Source organism: Colias philodice, chromosome 16, assembly GCF_061535455.1.
Source record: "Colias philodice isolate Cphi_HAF_F1 chromosome 16, ilColPhil1 Martin Lab GWU primary, whole genome shotgun sequence".
NCBI classification, from domain to species: Eukaryota; Metazoa; Arthropoda; class Insecta; order Lepidoptera; family Pieridae; genus Colias; species Colias philodice.
The window spans coordinates 5,150,305-5,168,237 of record NC_143101.1 but is presented as its reverse complement, the minus strand read 5'-3'; the positions used below and the strand labels follow the sequence as shown (position 1 = coordinate 5,168,237).

General features: G+C 33.8%; 1 protein-coding gene across 3 annotated transcripts in view; it reads right to left on the bottom strand.

The window, feature by feature from the left end:
- Positions 1-17,933, bottom strand: part of LOC149481638 (uncharacterized) — a 46,542-nt gene that overhangs the window by 6,432 nt on the left and 22,177 nt on the right. For 2 of the 3 annotated variants that reach the window (XM_089705213.1, XM_089705215.1), the window contains 4 exons: positions 8,478-8,626; positions 7,788-7,940; positions 1,064-1,174; positions 659-792 (listed from right to left, as the gene is read on the bottom strand). In XM_089705213.1, coding sequence (XP_089561339.1) covers positions 659-792; positions 1,064-1,174; positions 7,788-7,940; positions 8,478-8,571 — 492 coding nt within the window. In that variant the 5' untranslated portion in view covers positions 8,572-8,626. The remainder of the gene's footprint in view (positions 1-658; positions 793-1,063; positions 1,175-7,787; positions 7,941-8,477; positions 8,627-17,933) is intronic. The other variant, XM_089705214.1, reaches the window with a different exon arrangement.

Sequence of the window (17,933 nt, the reverse complement as noted above, 5' to 3'; positions counted from 1 at the left end):
GGGTGGTTTATTTCTCCATTTTGAGTAACTCTGACAATGACATCTTATAAATATCTATTGGACCCAAATACGGCTAGGCCTATAATAATACGCAACGTGTGTTCGCGGTTCTACAGAACAACGTCTATGGATAAAACTGAAAAATTAAGATTAATTTTTTTTCTACGTATTTTTTCAGGATAAAAAGTATCCTATTTTACGCCCAGGATAATAAGGTATAATTATACCAAGTTTCATCGAAATCGAACCGTTAGTTTTCACGTGATGTCTTCACATACAGACAGACAGACAGACAGACAGACAGACAGACAGACAAAAATTTTTTTAATCACATATTTGGGTTTGGTATCGATCCAGTAACACCCCCTGCTATTTATTTTTTCAATATTTTCAATGTACAGAATTGACCCTTCTACAGATTTATTATATGTATAGATAACACATAAGTTTCAAATCAATTGAAACAATTCAGTTTATTAATTTAAAAAATACTTCCATCTGAAGCGGTTTTGAATCGTCAAAATACATTATCCAATATTTATCACCGGTTCGCAAAGCAGTTGCTACAAAGAAGAGCAAGATATTGCAATTGCTCTTATAAAGTAATATAATTTTAATGACATAAAACGGTAATAAAAATATTTACAAATGATCGTACCTGCAAAAAAGTTCTACCCTCATCTCTAAAAAGACTAAATGGCACATCCGCGTCTAGTGTATTACGAAGGTCCAAAAATCCCTTCGTCGTAAGAAATTGAGCTCCGGATACCGCGCAAATAGGTGTTTTGACATCTGAAAATATACACGATTTGAACACTACTAAATTTAAACTATAATAAATCATGAATAAAAGTTACAAAAGCTTTTTATAAATGATTCAATTTATCACAATAAATCGAGCCGGTCAGTTTTCATTCGGCATTCAACGACATGGTGTGCTTATAATGGCTTGCTGCCGGTCATATAATATTTACACCGTTAATAATAATATAAAGTAGGTAGTTATTGCTTCTAAATAAATATTATATTCCATAGTGTAAATAAATGTGCATCTAATACTTACTCTGAAATGTTATTTCACGCGATGGATGTATTATTTGACCTTTTAAAGGCAAGAAGACAAATGGTATACGTTGTAACGCGTTACCGGTGCCAAAAGTGGCCAAGGCACATTCTGGAAAAAATAATGAATCGAAAATAAACATCCGGTATAACAACTAAGTATCTGATATGATACTTAGAACTTTCGGCAAATAAAAAGTAGCAATGTAATTGCTTTCTTTGAATATGAAAACATATTTCAGTTTAAGAGGCTTAAACTGTCGCATTTGTAAACGAATTAAAGGTGCTGTATTAGTTGTTAAATATTTTATGCTTACAAAAATAATTGCAATATGGTTGTATTCGAGTTACTAACGGTTTTAAATTTATATTATGTGTCTTTCTAAAACACACAGCGTTGGTGAAGAAAGCTGTCTATGAATCCTATATATCTCTATGAAAAAGGGTCACCTTACCGAATATCGATGGATTTTTCACCTCACTAGCAAGAGCGCGTCCCTAGTATGTCATCTGTCATACCAATTTGACATCACCTTTGAAGCGCTGTCATCTGCCTCTGCCGGCATAGCGTTTATGAATTCGTGCGCAATAACATCGCGCAGAATATAATTAGTATTTATCTCTACTAAAAGTGATAAAAAAGTGTTAAAACACATTAAGCGTTAAATATTAGTAGTAATTGGTGTTATTATAGTTGTTAGGAACGTAATTAGTTCCAATATGAAACACAAAAGACCACGTTGTCGGAAGAAAATTCGAAAACCGGTGCTTTGGTATGTATAATAGTGGCGGGAACTCTTTTTCGTCCTCGGAGGACGAGAGAAGCAATGGTTCGTCACTGCCCAAGAGACCGGGAGACGAGAAATTCCGTAAGTACAATCAGACTTGTCATGACATGTCCGGACTCGTGCATAGAATTCCATGCAACACGTGGCATACATTTCAGTACCTATTTGACACAAATACATCAATATTTAGATGTAGGTAATTAATAATAAAACACAATGCATGCCTATAGTGAGATCGCTATATTATCATCGGGTTTCTTTATCATACACAGACACATTGGTTACTGTGTCAAGTATTGCTTTTAAGCAGACTTGTGAGATAGCGTTAGGCTACCTAGGTTGAAGGTACTTAGGTATAAGGAATCAACCGTGATCCGCTATGGCTAACGAGCCCCAGCAGCAGGTAGTGAGGTATCTCAATCACTTTTACCATTCAAATGTAACTACCTAAACAAAAGTGAGTACCTACTACTTAGATTTTAGACAGGTACAAAACCAATCTATTACAATATTCTAAAGAGAAGAAATTGTTAATTAACTATTATAATATTATTTCAATATTGATACATGTCACATATAGATTTTACATTACTTAGGATATGATATAGAGTGTATAATATGAGCAACAGTCTCACACAATATTCAGTAGGAGCTACTTATTATTGCAAGTTGAGATTACCTAATTTATCTTACGGTAAATAATTCTTAACATAAAGAGCTTATTTTCATAGTCAATTGATACCAGAATAAGCTTTGGTTCTATGGGTACTTATTTGAATAGTAGTGGAAAATCATAAGAAATAGACATTGCATATTATGAGAAGTACATATGATATACATTATCATAATCAAGGACCCATATTTACCGTATCCCCGAACAGTTGAATGATATCATTCTTGCTTATAATGTTACCGATGATAATGATGTTTATCTAGTTCCTTTCTTACTTAAGTGAAAGAGCTTGCCTTAAAATTAACACTCAGGCGTGATAAAATTTTTATAATATCAAGAGTAAAGTAACCAAAATCTTTGTATTTTTTATTTGTATCTTCTACAAAAATATGTACTGAAAATATGTACAAGGCGTCCTTAGCCATGATTAGCTTAGTATGGTTATGCTGAAAGAACTGAGTGTCCAGAAAGACACGGAAAAATATATGCCATACTTACATTCAGATATGCTTCGGGCAATAAGAGCTGATGGCTCCGCCAGGTTGATATTCAACCTGAGACACCTAAACACCTAGGTATTAACCAGGTAATTTTGATACATATCACAGGTTATAACAGTAATTAAATTTTTTACAAAGCCAGGATTGGCTTGTAAAATTAGACATCATTGGTAACAGTAATGAGATTCTTCCAAGGCCAGGATTGGCTTGTACAATCAGGCATCATTGGCCTATTTTCTGCCTGCATATTGCAGCCATTTCAAATGGTCGCGGAGACCCTACAAGCTAGAGGTGCCCTCTTTCTGTTTTATTTAAGCTATTAAGTTTGGTCTATTGAGACCGTTACAAAATTAACTTCACAGGTCTTGTAGACTGTGAGGATTTTGGAAAAGCTTGATTGGCACTACAGCCACATAAAGTCCATTGCCTTCTGGTTTAGTTGGACAATTATCTTTTGGGTCTACCATGACTAATCCAATTTAACTTCACAGGTCGCGGAGACCATGGAGGTTTTGGTAAAGCCTGATGGGCAGGACTATTCCAATTCAACTTCACAGGTCGCGAAGACCATGGAGATATTGGTAAAGCTTGATTGGCACTCCAATCACAAAAAGGGCCACAGCCCTCTGATTTAGTTAGACTATCAGGATTATTCTAATAATTTAACTTCACAGGTCTCGGAGACCATGGAGATTTTAGTAAAGCCACAGAATGAGCCACAGCCTTCTAGTTAGACAATTATCTTTTTGTCTACAAGGATTGTTCCAATTAACTTTACAGGTCCCGGAGACCATAGAGATTTTGGGAAAGCAGGTTTGGCACATCAATTACAAAATGTACATTGTAAACCTGGATACTTGTGCCTCATGTGTGATAGTATAGAAATGTCTGTGTTATTGCTAGTCCCAAAAGCTTCAAAGATAGAGCATACTGTGGTAGTCATTAAGAGGACCATGTCTTGCACTAAATAAGAGTTGCAGACAGTTCTAGACATCTAACACTGAGAGGACTGTACAGTTGTCGCCTCCAGGTATTTCTCTAGAGTTTCGCGCACAGCAGACCAAGAGAGAAAGGCTTTCCCTCTACATGCTATACAAGACTTACGAGCTGTGGAAAATACAACATACACAGAAATGTCATAGTCTTTGTAAAAGAACAAGTTTGTCACTTCCTAACTACAGATACCGCGGATGCGGGCTGAGTGGGACATCTGAACAGTACTTACCTGTCAGAGAAATGGAGAGGGAAGCAGGGGACTTGGCCTTAGAATTTCTGACTTATATGTAGTGTACCATAGGTATGCAATAAAAATGCTTCTGAGTAGATTGAAAGGGGCGCACATCCTGTAGCCCAAGCAACCAATCAGACTTTGGTCGCCCACATACAAAGGTTGCTAACTCTCTTAGCCCTCACAACTGAGTAACTGTACCTAGCTGAGAAGTTGAGAATAACTCTTGGCACGCTTCCAGGACGCCTAAATGGCTTTTGATTTAGATTGCCTCTCAAGAAATCTACCTGTACCGGAGTGGCTTCTCCTACCTTGTACAACAGGAAATATATTTCGGAGGCTCCTGATATGGTCCATTCCGCTATCCAAAGAGGTGCTTTAGTGCCAGGGCAAATTTGCCAAAGCCTGCTCCGAATTTTGCGACATCTGCAGTTGTTGATGGAGCTGACGCCTAGGCTGAATATTCCCTTCCAAGGATAATCCTCCAAGTGTACTAGCGCACCTCGCACCCCGGGACCCGGGCAGATACATAGCACCCAAGGGTGGCTTATGGTTAATATAATAAATAATAATAATATACGGGCATTTCTCCGCAACTCGATGTCAAGCGCCTAAAGATGGCTTATGGTTATTGACTATTATGGTTATATATGGTTATTGACCCGGAAGTCAGGTGAGTCAGAGCACTCAGACCATTGGTGAATGGCCTTACCCCCAAACTGCTTGGTCAGAAAAGGGGGGGGGGGGAGAAAAAAGCCCATTGTAGAGCAAAGGAGAAAGAGCAGTTAGGTAGTGGTGCCCCTCCACAGTGCCAACATATGATCCTCCAAGCAGGAGGTGACTTTCATAATGCAAAAAAAAGAAAAGAAAAAAGAATGCATGTAATCTAGTACACAGAGATTCTAATTAAATTAAAGAGCTAATTAAATTAAATTAATTAATTTTAATTAGCCTAGGTCTATCATAAGCAAGCTGACCCTATTCTCTCAGGAGCTCTTATGCTATTACTGGGGTCAAGCCGAGAAGCTCATGACATGAACATGACTTCTGAAGATCTCAAAATAGAGTTTTTTATCACAGCAAAATAAGATTATAACCTGACCTGAATTTGGATATAAAATGGATACAACAACATATTATCCATCAGGGGTCGGTTGTGAGGACAACCAGACACATAAATATGCCCAGTGACCCATGTGGAAAGGTTGGTTCAAGTAACAAAGAACTGATTTTCAGTCTTAAAAGTAGATAATTGATTCTTATCTATAGAGGGGCGGACCCTTTAAGCTTGCAACACAAACCTTTATGTCTGGCTAGATAAGGTCCTTCAAGATCTTAAAGACAGTAGCAACCCTGTCCAGCAGTGGCTTCAAGAAGGTGGTAAGGGCACCAACCTGTTGAGGCAATGGAAGGACCATACAGTCCTTTATAAAGTTTTACTGTCAATCAGTCAATTTAGCCAGTGCCAGTGAGTCTGGTTTACTTTAAGGTAACCTTAAACTGTTTAATTAATTATTTAATTAATTGTAATTAATTTAAGATCCAAGTAATGATCAATGTGTAACAAACATGCTTAATGCTTAAGGTACAGTTGTGTTAACATTGGTATTATAGTTATTTTATATACAGATGTTATTTACTGTAGTATTTAGCCTTAGAGGCTCCATTGTTTATTCTTGAGGACATTGATCTTCCTTTGAGTTATAATTTTTAAAATGTTATTTTTATCTTATTATTTGAACTTTGATTTGTTTCAAGATACAGAGAAATAATTAATCAGTTCTTAGGTTCTAAGACTTAGTTCATTAGTATTGGCTTATGATTATCTGAGGAGAATAATTTAAAATTTAGAGGATATATGGTTAGTTCTTACATGAAAGAAAAACAATTTTTGTTGTTGCTACATAACCCCCTTGTATTGTTTTAAGAATTTAAAATATAACTTTATTTTACAATACAAGAGGTTCATTTAACATTCTGAAAGGAATGAAATTTAAGTTGTTAATACTCTTAGGTAAGTATTACAATATTAACAAGATAATTTATTTTCAACATAGCGTTTGTATGTCTTTCTTCACCAGCAGATATCAAACACATCTTCACCAACGCTGTGTGTTTTAGAAAGACACATAATATTGATGTTTTGCATTAAAACAAAACATGTATTATGTGTCGAATAAAACACACAGCGTTGCAGTTTACTGCTTGCTGATGAAGATGCTATGCCGGCAGAGGCAGATGACAGCGCTTCAAAGGTGATGTCAAATTGGTATGACAGATGACATACTAGGGACGCGCTCTTGCTAGTGAGGTGAAAAATCCATCGATATTCGGTAAGGTGACCCTTTTTCATAGAGATATATAGGATTCATAGACAGCTTTCTTCACCAACGCTGTGTGTTTTATTCGACACATAATACATGTTTTGTTTTAATGCAAAACATCAATATTATAGAGCTTTTCATTCTGGGAGAGATTATGTTTGTAAATATTTTGTCCTCTATTCGTAAAGATTGCTTCGAAATAATGTTCGACTGGATGCTTTTTAACGATACCTACTCGTATATTTTTAGTACATCATTATCCTGCTATATATTTTGAGAAGTTACTGAAGGCTTTAAAATTATACCTGGATATTATTGAATTAAGTAGAAGTTAGTGATGTTTAATTTAAAATATAGAATTATCTGGCTTATTTATAATTTTAAGTCTATATTTATGAGACATGACTACACACAAAGGTGTAGCGGTAGTGTACCATACTCTGAATATAATGTAATTTAATCGATGATGCTATATTTTAGTAATAAGTATGTACTGTATATTTTTCACATTGCTTTTAAACTCGTTCAATTTTTTATACACACAATAGGTAAGTACTTGACATAACAATGTTTATACGATATTTTTCAAATGTTGCATATTTCCACGTTTTCATATACTCTTAAAAAGTTGAAGATATGGCGTTCTATAGAAAAGTAAATATGGAAGTTAACATTCATTCCTCAAACGTATTGAAAATGTAAATCATGTCAATATTTGCATCTAGTTGATATAGTTTGAACTCGAGTGTGAATAAAAATGGCTTTCACAAAACTTTGACAGCAAGATGGAAAAATCCCATAACGGATTTGTATCTACTTCAATATATCAACATTTGTGTTAAAAACAAGCAAGTTATAGAATGCAGAAATAAAAGTGTTAGATATAGGTAGGTATAACTAGGTAGGTACCTACGTAGTTTTGACGTGTGATTTGGGTGTTATAGGTAAACAGATAGACAACTAATCTGTATGTATCTAAATCACTGGCAAATATTTTCTCTTCATATCTAGAATAAAGATGATATTTTAAAATAATCAAATTTTACTACCAATAAATAAGCTACCTGTGTCATATTTTAAAATAAAATACGAAACTAGTCGTCTCTAAACTAAATTGAAACGATTTGATTTTTTTTTGTTTCTTTTGTTAAACTACTTAACTGATTTTTTTTTTTCAAGTGTTTAGTCTTTATTTCTTCTCATTATGCTTACCTGGTAGATCATCCACGCACAGCTCTCTATCTTCTCTAAACAAGGGTGCGCGTTGTGGGCATGCGCAGGCGCAGCCGCCGGCGAATGTCGCGCCTTTTATACTCGCCGCACCCGCGCCGTGCTCTGCGCATTGTGCTGGACCGCATTCGTCGCCTATGGAAATATTAATCTAGTATTATAGGTATTACTGAGCATTATTAAAACATTTCGGTTGATATTGTCGAAAAAAAGGTCAATTACAGGAAAACTGGTCGTTAATTTTGAGTACCTACAACTGCAGGTTTAATAGAAAAATTAATTTATTAACAAGACTATGCCATAAAGGTGGGTAATGTTTATAAAATTATATTTTCTTTTTAGGAAAAACTCAATAGGTACCTATACAAAATCATAGGTAAGTAAGTAGGTATATGAAAAAAATTACAAACACAAACATAAACGAGTTGATCGTAAAATTCAGTGGAATTGCATCTACAATTGAATATTTTATATTTGAGAGAGATTGCATAAAGCGATAAGATCGCCACTGTAAATTTTAATATTAATTTTACTCCTGTTTCCTTGTACTCTTCTGTTATAAATTTAGAGATTTCTTAATAGTTACCGCGTGAATAGTGTGCAATTAAGACAACTTCATTAGTCTACTCTACAGGGAAGAAGAAATACAAAAATGTATAAGAGCTAACATACCAAGTAAAGTGAACACATCGCCAGTCTCCCGTCGCGTGAGATCGCCGAGGCTGGCGGCGGCTGCGGCTGTCGCTAGCAGCAGCAGGGCGGCCATGCTAGCCCTCCCTCCCGCCGGCCGACCACCCGCCCCCCCGCATCGCTAGCTACTGCTGAAAAGATACAGTATTATTTAAAAATATACTTGGGGCTAAGTATCCTTTACGAAAATTATTACCTATTTGCAACTATATATTATTATGGGATATAACTAAAAGCTTTTAAAAATTTTAAGGCCTGATTATATACACATGGCACACCACGCTTTTTTCACAAATATACTAGGTATATTGGTTATTGTTTGATTACAAGAATAAGAATTATTTTTACTTTTTAGTTGAATCTATATTGAAAGCGTGTTTTTTTAGTTTTTTTAGCTTATCATTAATAAAAGAACCACGAAACTTTTATTAGAAACCTCATCAACTAACAAGGCGAGGCGAGGTGCGAAGCCGTAATTTTTTATTATCTTATATAAAAATAAGTCTATTTTAAAACATGTTAGGACTACGGGGCGAAAGTGTTACCTTTAACATGAGTACATTATTTGAATATAATAAACTGGTAAGTCAAACAGACGGTTTGCTTTTCTATACCAGAAATCTGAAAGTATCTTAGGTGTCTGTTAAAATATGCATTATGTTAAAGTGATGTTCAACTGTAACATAACACATGACTGTGCAAACTATTACCACGATAGGTATACGAAAATGTTAATTTGCAACGGTTTTATATATATTTGAGAATTTAACGGTAAAATATTGAGTGTAGTATATGAATAACTCAAAGGTGGCCGCCTAAATGAAATATAGGTATTGAATTTGTTACACATACTACACTAATTATGTGCGTGTTCGTATAATTAATAGCATATACTGAATAGTTCTATAGAAAAGTTCACGCATGGGATTTGTAATTATTACAGTAAAGACCAATACGTTTAAAATTACACTTTTCACGCAGTCATTTTATTTAATTATACCTACTCAAATTATATTTTATACTTACAAACGCTTATTTAATGATAAGCTCGTCGAACTTTGAACGAATTTAAGATATTGTTTGACGTCAGTAAAAAAGTTGACTAGGTATTTGTAAGCACTTGTAAAATTGTACAGTGTTTAAGTATTTTTAAATATCTGAGTGTTTGCATCTTTGTTCAATGACTAAAGATTATATATTTTGTATTTTGTTGAGGTAATTCTAAAAATATATGAATGTTCTTATTTTCATCTTAGGTAATAATAAAATTGTTCGCTCGACATTTGAATAAGAAGCATCGACGACAGTTGTCAGCTACTATAAAATATAATAGAGGCAGAGAAAGCTCGCACGACATCACAAAAATTCAATGGCATTGTATGATGTTCGATTTCACTTAGTTCACATTATTACCTCCAAGTATGGGGATGATAACCTCTGTGAACTGATGGGAAAATACCTCAGTGGAGATGGGTTTTTATCAGAAATATCAAGTCTGTGACCTTAGGTATTGAAGTGTTACATAGATTTTTATCTTTATTTAAAAATGAAATATAATAGACGTTCCAAAAATTATGTAAGTTTGAAAATGTTTGTACGAATTAAAAAAGTTAAACACATTCTGTAAATTAGCTAATAAACTATAGATGTTATACCACGTGGGTTAAATAAATTATTTTGTACGAGCTTTGGCTGAGTTAACTTTGTATTCATGTATGATGTAAGTATTCTGCAAATCCGGTAGGTACTTGAATCGGTACATACCTATAAAACTAAATATTTGGTATAAACTACCTAAAAATTACAATTTTGTATCAATTTTGTACAAAAATTTGAAAGTTGGATACGCGTAATGTCACCCATGATTTGTTAGTCTTAACACCCTTGAACTTAGCACTCAATTCCATCGGTACACAACAATATTTTATGCTAATTTAACCAAAACGCGAGTACTGGCACGCGTCTCAGTATTGACACTTGGTAATTCTGTTTCCCCGTTCGACAAGCTTTTGGTAGTGTTTGCTTATTGCGAGCAAACAAGAATCGGGTCCAAGCCATTACCAAAGTGACAATGTTTCATGGTGTAATGACGCTGACAAACTCGCGCCGCGGTTGGTCCGACCCCCCATCAATCCTATCGATAGGAGCATATCGTCAATCATTTAACATTTGTGTCTAAAGACAAATATGTAGCTAGAACATGGACCTAGACAAATGATGATTTATTGAAACATTGCGCGACGTATCCGTTATTTTGAGATGTGAGACAATCATGTTTGCTAACTTTCCCGATCTGCTAGATTTATGAACGATCATTCGACAACAGAATGACTATTTCGTTTGTGTTTTACTTTTTCACAGTAGGTATGTTGGAACGTATAAGGTGGTGTTCAATTGAACACATCCTTATACGTTTCTTTTAAAATAACGTTATAATAAATAAACAAAATTTGCCGCAACCGTTTGTAAATTCTTGGACAACTTAAATCTTATATATAAAATTCTCGTGTCACAATGTTAGTCTGCATACTCCTCCGAAACGGGTGGACCGATTCTCATGAAATTTTCTGTGCATATCGGGTAAGTCTGAGAATCGGCCAACATCTATTTTTCATATGTACCACGGGCGAAGCCGGGGCGGGCCGCTAGTATTGTTATAATAATGAATAACATATTACCAGAGGGTTCTTTTATAGAAAGCATAGTTCGTCATGTAAAAATAAATTAAGCTGCACAAATAGGTACCAATCAGAAGACAGAACAAACCCAGGCTTTAATCGTTTACATGTCTAGTAAGAATCATTAGACTACGTAATATGTATATCCTTATATATAACATTGGTACCTGTAAGAAAATAGACTATTGTTATTAACCATGCTAGAGGAAACAAAGCCCACACAAGTTTCATTTAAGCTGTATGCCCATGTCATTCGCGTTTTGCATAGCGTTTTAGACGAAGTGGTGATTTGTGGCGTAAATGCATAGTTTGAGGGCATACCCATCTCAAATTTCCTATTCATTGCAGTCGGAGTCAAACCATTAATAACTTAGAAACTGTTGTTTAATAGAAAATCATTGTTTCGATTTACTCACAGTATGTAGCTTTCGAAATAGTCCATTTTGACAACAGTCGAAAGCTGTTAGAGCCTCTTAACAAATTTTACATAAAGCAAAGTAAAGACTTGACAATATTTCATAACACTTCATGACTGTTATTCGTTTCCGTTTATCGTAAAATTGTCACTAGTACGACAGTCTGCAGAAACCGTTTTAGTTTATTCAAGCGAGAATCTACTTAGAGATTACTACCAGAAGAATTGTGTTCATTTGTCTCAAATTCTATGCTTGGGATATAAAAGTGTATATTTACTTAAGAGAATCCAATAGCGCCCAAGTCTCATAACGATTAAAATAGTAATAATATGTGGAGCAAACGTAATATTTGCGCGCCACGAGCCATGCTGGGTACTTATTGTTATTAGTTATTAGTTATTACCTTCAGGCTTCAACCACTATCCAGGACTGATATTAGATGATGCTATGATAATAACCGATCACTGATTACGATTAACTACCGATACTGTTAGGATTAAAGTGAAGGAAGATGATACATCTAGGCTACTGTATATGTAATTATTATTAACGTAACGTGACATTAAGTACCTAGTTACCTACCTTCTGAATAAAATTAACCACTTTTAAAATGTCATGTTTTAAAAATCATCAAAATACGAGTTAGTTTCGTAATTTTCCCATCTTATCTCGATGTTAGTCCTCATACGCAAGTCTATTACATAGTTACAAGAACGCATGTCGAGGCACAGTAAGCTAATTTGTATTGCCACAGGAGCGCCCCAGGCACTGGTACTGATGCCGGTTTAACTGGTTAATTGTACTCTATCCTTAACATCTAATGTCCCCTTCTTCGTATTTATGAAGATTAATGATTAGTAGGTTAAGGTTTTCCAGTTCAGAAATAGTTCCGGTCGCTTCGGGCTCTATAATTAGTAAGGAGCCGTTACGTAATACTTGTATGTTTGTAACATTTTCTAGTAGTACGTTGAAGTGAAGTATATATTTACCGCTACTGTTCATTTTTCTAATAATGGTCTTTTTCAAAGAGCCTCTATGTCTTTAAAGATTGGAAATTGGAATGAGACATGTTTAGTATTCCGCTTTGTTTCTTTACGTTTGAAGTTGAAATTACTGTTGGTTGGTTATGGTTTCTGTGTATGTATTTATTTTTTAATTACGTAGTGTCCTTTTTACTATAAGTTATTTGTATTATTAATTATGACTCGGCGTATCGTTAGTGCTTCGTTTAAGTACATCCGGAAGGATCTCGGCTATAAACTATATAAGTACCATTATAAAAGTGAAGTCTATCTTAAAAACGTTTTAAAATATATTTCGATCAACAAGATCGTTATAAATAAGATAAATTCCTATAAAATGGGAAATATTCAAGACTGTAAATAAATATATCAATATGATATAGATGTTTTCCATAATCTACTACCGAAAGCTTGAATTTCAATCTTATCGATTCTAGTGTTTAGTATTTACCTTTTATCGAACAATTTGATTCATGTAAGTATTTTTTAATTAAATAAAAAATCCAAAAGGAAATATTAAGCTGTTAAGACAGAGTTCAAACGGTAAACTCACCATAAGAGCAATTTATTTTCTCGCATGTGATTAGAGAGATAAAATTGACAGTTTTCAGACAGTTATAATAATATAATATTGCACATATTTAAGCGCGTCACACACGGTGAAGATACTATATTATTTTATCTTAAGATACTGTTATATTTTATATCACAGTATCTTAACGCATCCGGTATCAGCGTTCGGACCATCATTTTTCTTTTTGTCATTGCGTACTAAGACCCCTGTAGAACCGCCATCCTGTTACTAATGACGCGAAATTTTGTGGGTCATTTGTAACAGGATGGCGGTTCTACAGGGGTCTTAGTACGCAATGACAAAAAGAAAAATGATGGTCCGAACGCTGATACCGGATGCGTTAAGATACTGTGATATAAAATATAACAGTATCTTAAGATAAAATAATATAGTATCTTCACCGTGTGTGACGCGCTTAATATGCGCAAGATTTTATACCTACTTCGCGGAACCGCCGCGGCCGCGCCGACTTATTTAATAAATGTGACGTCTCATATTAATATAAATCATATATCTCAGCAAACTCATTTCTAAATTACAACCGTCGGATTTTATCACCTGCAAATTAAAGGTTACTGTGCAATAACTACATCGTAAACGAATCGCAGTTAAAACTATATATACCTAATGTCAATTAACCATAAAAGAAATGGATATAGAAAACTGTCGTTATAAATACCGTTCAGAGTTATTAGTAATTAAAATATTCCCACTTCTATTTACTCATACGTAGATAATTTTATTCACTTTTCGTATTTTTTTATTTCATTTTGTAAAACTTTAAAGTCATGTGCAGTATTCTAATATGGTTAGGTTAAGTCTGTTAATATTTTAGAATAGAAAAAATAATAGGTAACCCAAGTGACCATTCATCGATTAAGTACTTGCAAATCTCACACTTAATACGTAGCAATATTCCTTGTAGTTTTCATGGTAATTATAAATGAAATATAATAAAAAGACTGTCAGCACAATCACAGAGAACTCGTAAGTCGTAACCTATTGTTTGTTATGTAACATACAATGCGCACTTATATTTTTCCAACAACGCGGTAGGTACACGTACAAACAAATACCTAATGGACTTATGTCATACAAAATTTGATATACCTTTAGACGTGTTTCACCAACCAGAACTAATGATCTACTCGAATCCTAAAGTTTATTTGAGACGGTTAGGTCGGCTTCGTAAATACAGCGTGGGCAAATATTAACCTCTTGAGACCGCGGACCGGCACCCAATAGTGTGGACTCCGTGCGTGCAATGTTTCCTATTTGTAGAATTCCGACGGTATACAGAGGGTAGCTATAATCGTAATTAAAAACCAATGATTGTGTAGAAGGTACGAATCTGGAGGAATAACGGAGAAGTATTGTGTTTACAGTCAGCAGCGTATTTTTAAAGGATATTAGCAGAAATGTTGAGCTCCCCTTTTCTGCGGACGTCTACCCTAATAAATACCACTTTTCAATTTACCCGAATTCTTGATTACCTACCACAGCGATAATATGGATAAGTCCACACTGCGTAAACCGTAGAATTCCAATATTTTATCAAGATAATGAGAAAATTTAAAGTTTTGTTGAATTGGCAATTTTTAAATCAATATTAGAATTTCATTAGCCGTTCCGATAAATGTGTAAAACCTTGATCATTTCCAGTTTTGAGAAAAGCTTCAATACCTTCGAGACCTTTAATGACATCTAATTATATGATATTCAAATATCTGATACTCAGCAGGACACTTCATAAAACATTAAAATTCCTATAAAATGGTAAAAGTCCATAAAGTTTATCGACGTAATTGGGAGCATTCGGTCGACGTACGGGCCCGCGTTAATAGCGATGTCACCGAGTGTTAACGATATTTTAAGGATTCTTTATGGTTTCCAATGATATACACACCGGTTCTACGTAACATTTATATTTTTCCATCTTGTATAAAATTTGAAGCTGTTGAAAAGCTGTATTAAAAAAATGACTTTAAAAAGCTCGATAGATTTTAATTAAGATTCAATAATAATTAGCAACAATAAAACATATATAAATTAAAATATTTTCCGTATCCCGTTGCCATACTACTAATATATTATATCTATGATTATACATAGTATAGCCTATACTCCATAGGTATGGGAACATGGACGATTCATTGTCCAAAGTTCTAGCCGTCATCAATCTTGTGTTAAATCTAATCAGTGCCGCTTAGCAGCTTATTGAATCTTAACGGAATCACTCGTAATGATGTGTTTTTGCTGAGTCTCTGATATGGCTGTATTGTGGGATTATCGAAGATTAAACCACGCAAAAAGCTTAAATAGAAAATAAAAAGAGGCTGTCTGGGATTTTAACAAAGTCATCTATAGCCTATATTCATCCGTGCGTGGGAGTGATGTAACTATTTGTCCGTTAATTTTAGAATAATATTAAACATAATATATATAATAAGCAAAGGCACAGAACGTGAAATCATTGTTGAAAAATAATATTTATGAGTTTATAAGTAAATAAATTTTTAACATCATTGAAGATGCTGGAATTCAAATTTATTTCTTATACGTATTTAATTTCAATCAAATATTTATCCATTACCACTACCGTGTGAAGTTGTTCCGTGACTTGTGGTAGCGTTATTCTTAATGAGAAAGTACGAGAATTTAAATCCCATAGAATAATTAAAAAGTCAATAAATAGTTGATATTTGATTGACATCACTAATACTCGACAATCATAGAGAGCTCATAAAAATTGTTTGCCTTTACGCCTTTGGTTAATTATCTACAGATTTCATTTAAAACGAGATAACAGCTTTCAGGGATGGGTATTTGAAAGCCACTGAACGCTTCTATACTAGATACCTACTTTATATATAAGAGTTTATCGCAAAACGAAGTGGTGTTTTATTAGTCAGGATATTTATTTATCTTGTAATTCCTACTTAATAAGTTTTTAACGCTTAAACGTTGTCAGCGTAATGGAAAAGTTATTTAAGTTTATTAACATAGACATAGATAATATAAAATTCGTCTTAAATTTATTTTTGTATGCGAACATACACACGCATACATAATTGATCGACATATAATAATAATATGGGAAGGGTATTCAATATTCATTACCGAACAAATATGTATTGGTTCGGTTTATGAAGACAATATTATCAAAGTTCTACATGTCATAACATTAAATAATATGTTGAAAACCTTATTCAAATTTGAAAAAAAGCTGATAAATGTTACTGAAAAAGAGTATAGAGGAATATTTAAAGTTACCAAACGAAAATTATAACAACGCTGCTTCCAATAAGTACCTATATTTAGCTCTACGTAGCAAATTGGTAAAAAGTTCATCTCTCTACCTATACTTAGCAGTATAGTTTTAATTATTTGTTTTTTATCATTCAATTTTAATTACGCAATTATCTTATTCTAGTTGTCCGGAAAACCTTCCTATAATTCCCTTCCCCGCCCTTCTAAATAATCGAATTCGGACTATTTATTTTGTTATTCGAGCAAAGCATTAAAACAATCATCAATGTTACTCAATTCTGATTAATAAGAGCCACTAACGAGACAATAAACCACTTAATCGTGACAAAAGAATCGCAATGCCCACGTTTGGCGTGGCTGCCGAAAAGCAGCCAGAATCCGACCTTGTGTCTTTACATCGTTTCCAAACACTTATCTATTCTTTATGATATCGTGTGAACGTTTTTATCGTGCCGTGTAAATGCATCACCTGTCAATCGCTGGTTCCCAGGCTAGTTCGCATACATACGTGACTGTGTCAGGCTGTTCTCAATAGCGTCGCAATTTTATCATCATAATATTAAGGAAAGTAATAAGATAATTTGGCATATAATTGTTTTTCATGGCGTCGTGCGTTGTAAATGGTTTGTGGGATCTAGTCTGTGGTACTATTCAAAACTGGATATGAGAAATGTTTAAAAGGATATTTTTGTTAAAATTTGAGTTAGTAATGAAAACAGTATATATTTAAAAGTTAGTTTAAAATTAAAATTTATTATACAATTACCTACGCCCTTTCCTCTATTCGATTTAATTCTTTCGGTTGAAGTCAATTAAAATGTCTTAGTAACTTTATTTTTCCCCTTAAACCACATGTCTTAATGTTTGCTTATACTAAGGCTTATACGTTTTAACGTGAAAAAGGAGAAACAATTATTATCTCTGACATTAAAAGATAAATAAATGACATTTTAATCATTAAAAAAGTAAACATTTAATTGCAATTCACAACATGACTTGGTACCAAATTATACGAGTTATTTCTTATGTTATTAACTAATAATTTTTACTAACACTTCTTACAAAGTACGATTTACCGTTTAATTTAAATAAAATGACACTCGAAAGTGTCGCCGAATCCATAAAGAGTTTAAGAGACAGTATGAAGGTGTCGCAGTAGCTGATAATTTATATCCCATGTTGTAAATACAGGAGACACCGGTAAAAATTGATATGCCTATAAAAATTGTAAAGTCAATAAAATAAAAACAGTTAATTTTCAGAAAGGTGTTAATTTTAATCTTTAATTACTCTATAATAAATAATAAATATTTTTACAATATCAGCCATGATGATGATAATTTTGGATTCTAAATAGTTGTTAAAATGTATTTTGCTATGTGTAAAAGACAAAACTTCTGTACGTAGGTAAGTGTAAATTATTACCTACATTACAATACAGTCACATGAAAAATATATTTTAAATGTGAACCATATTA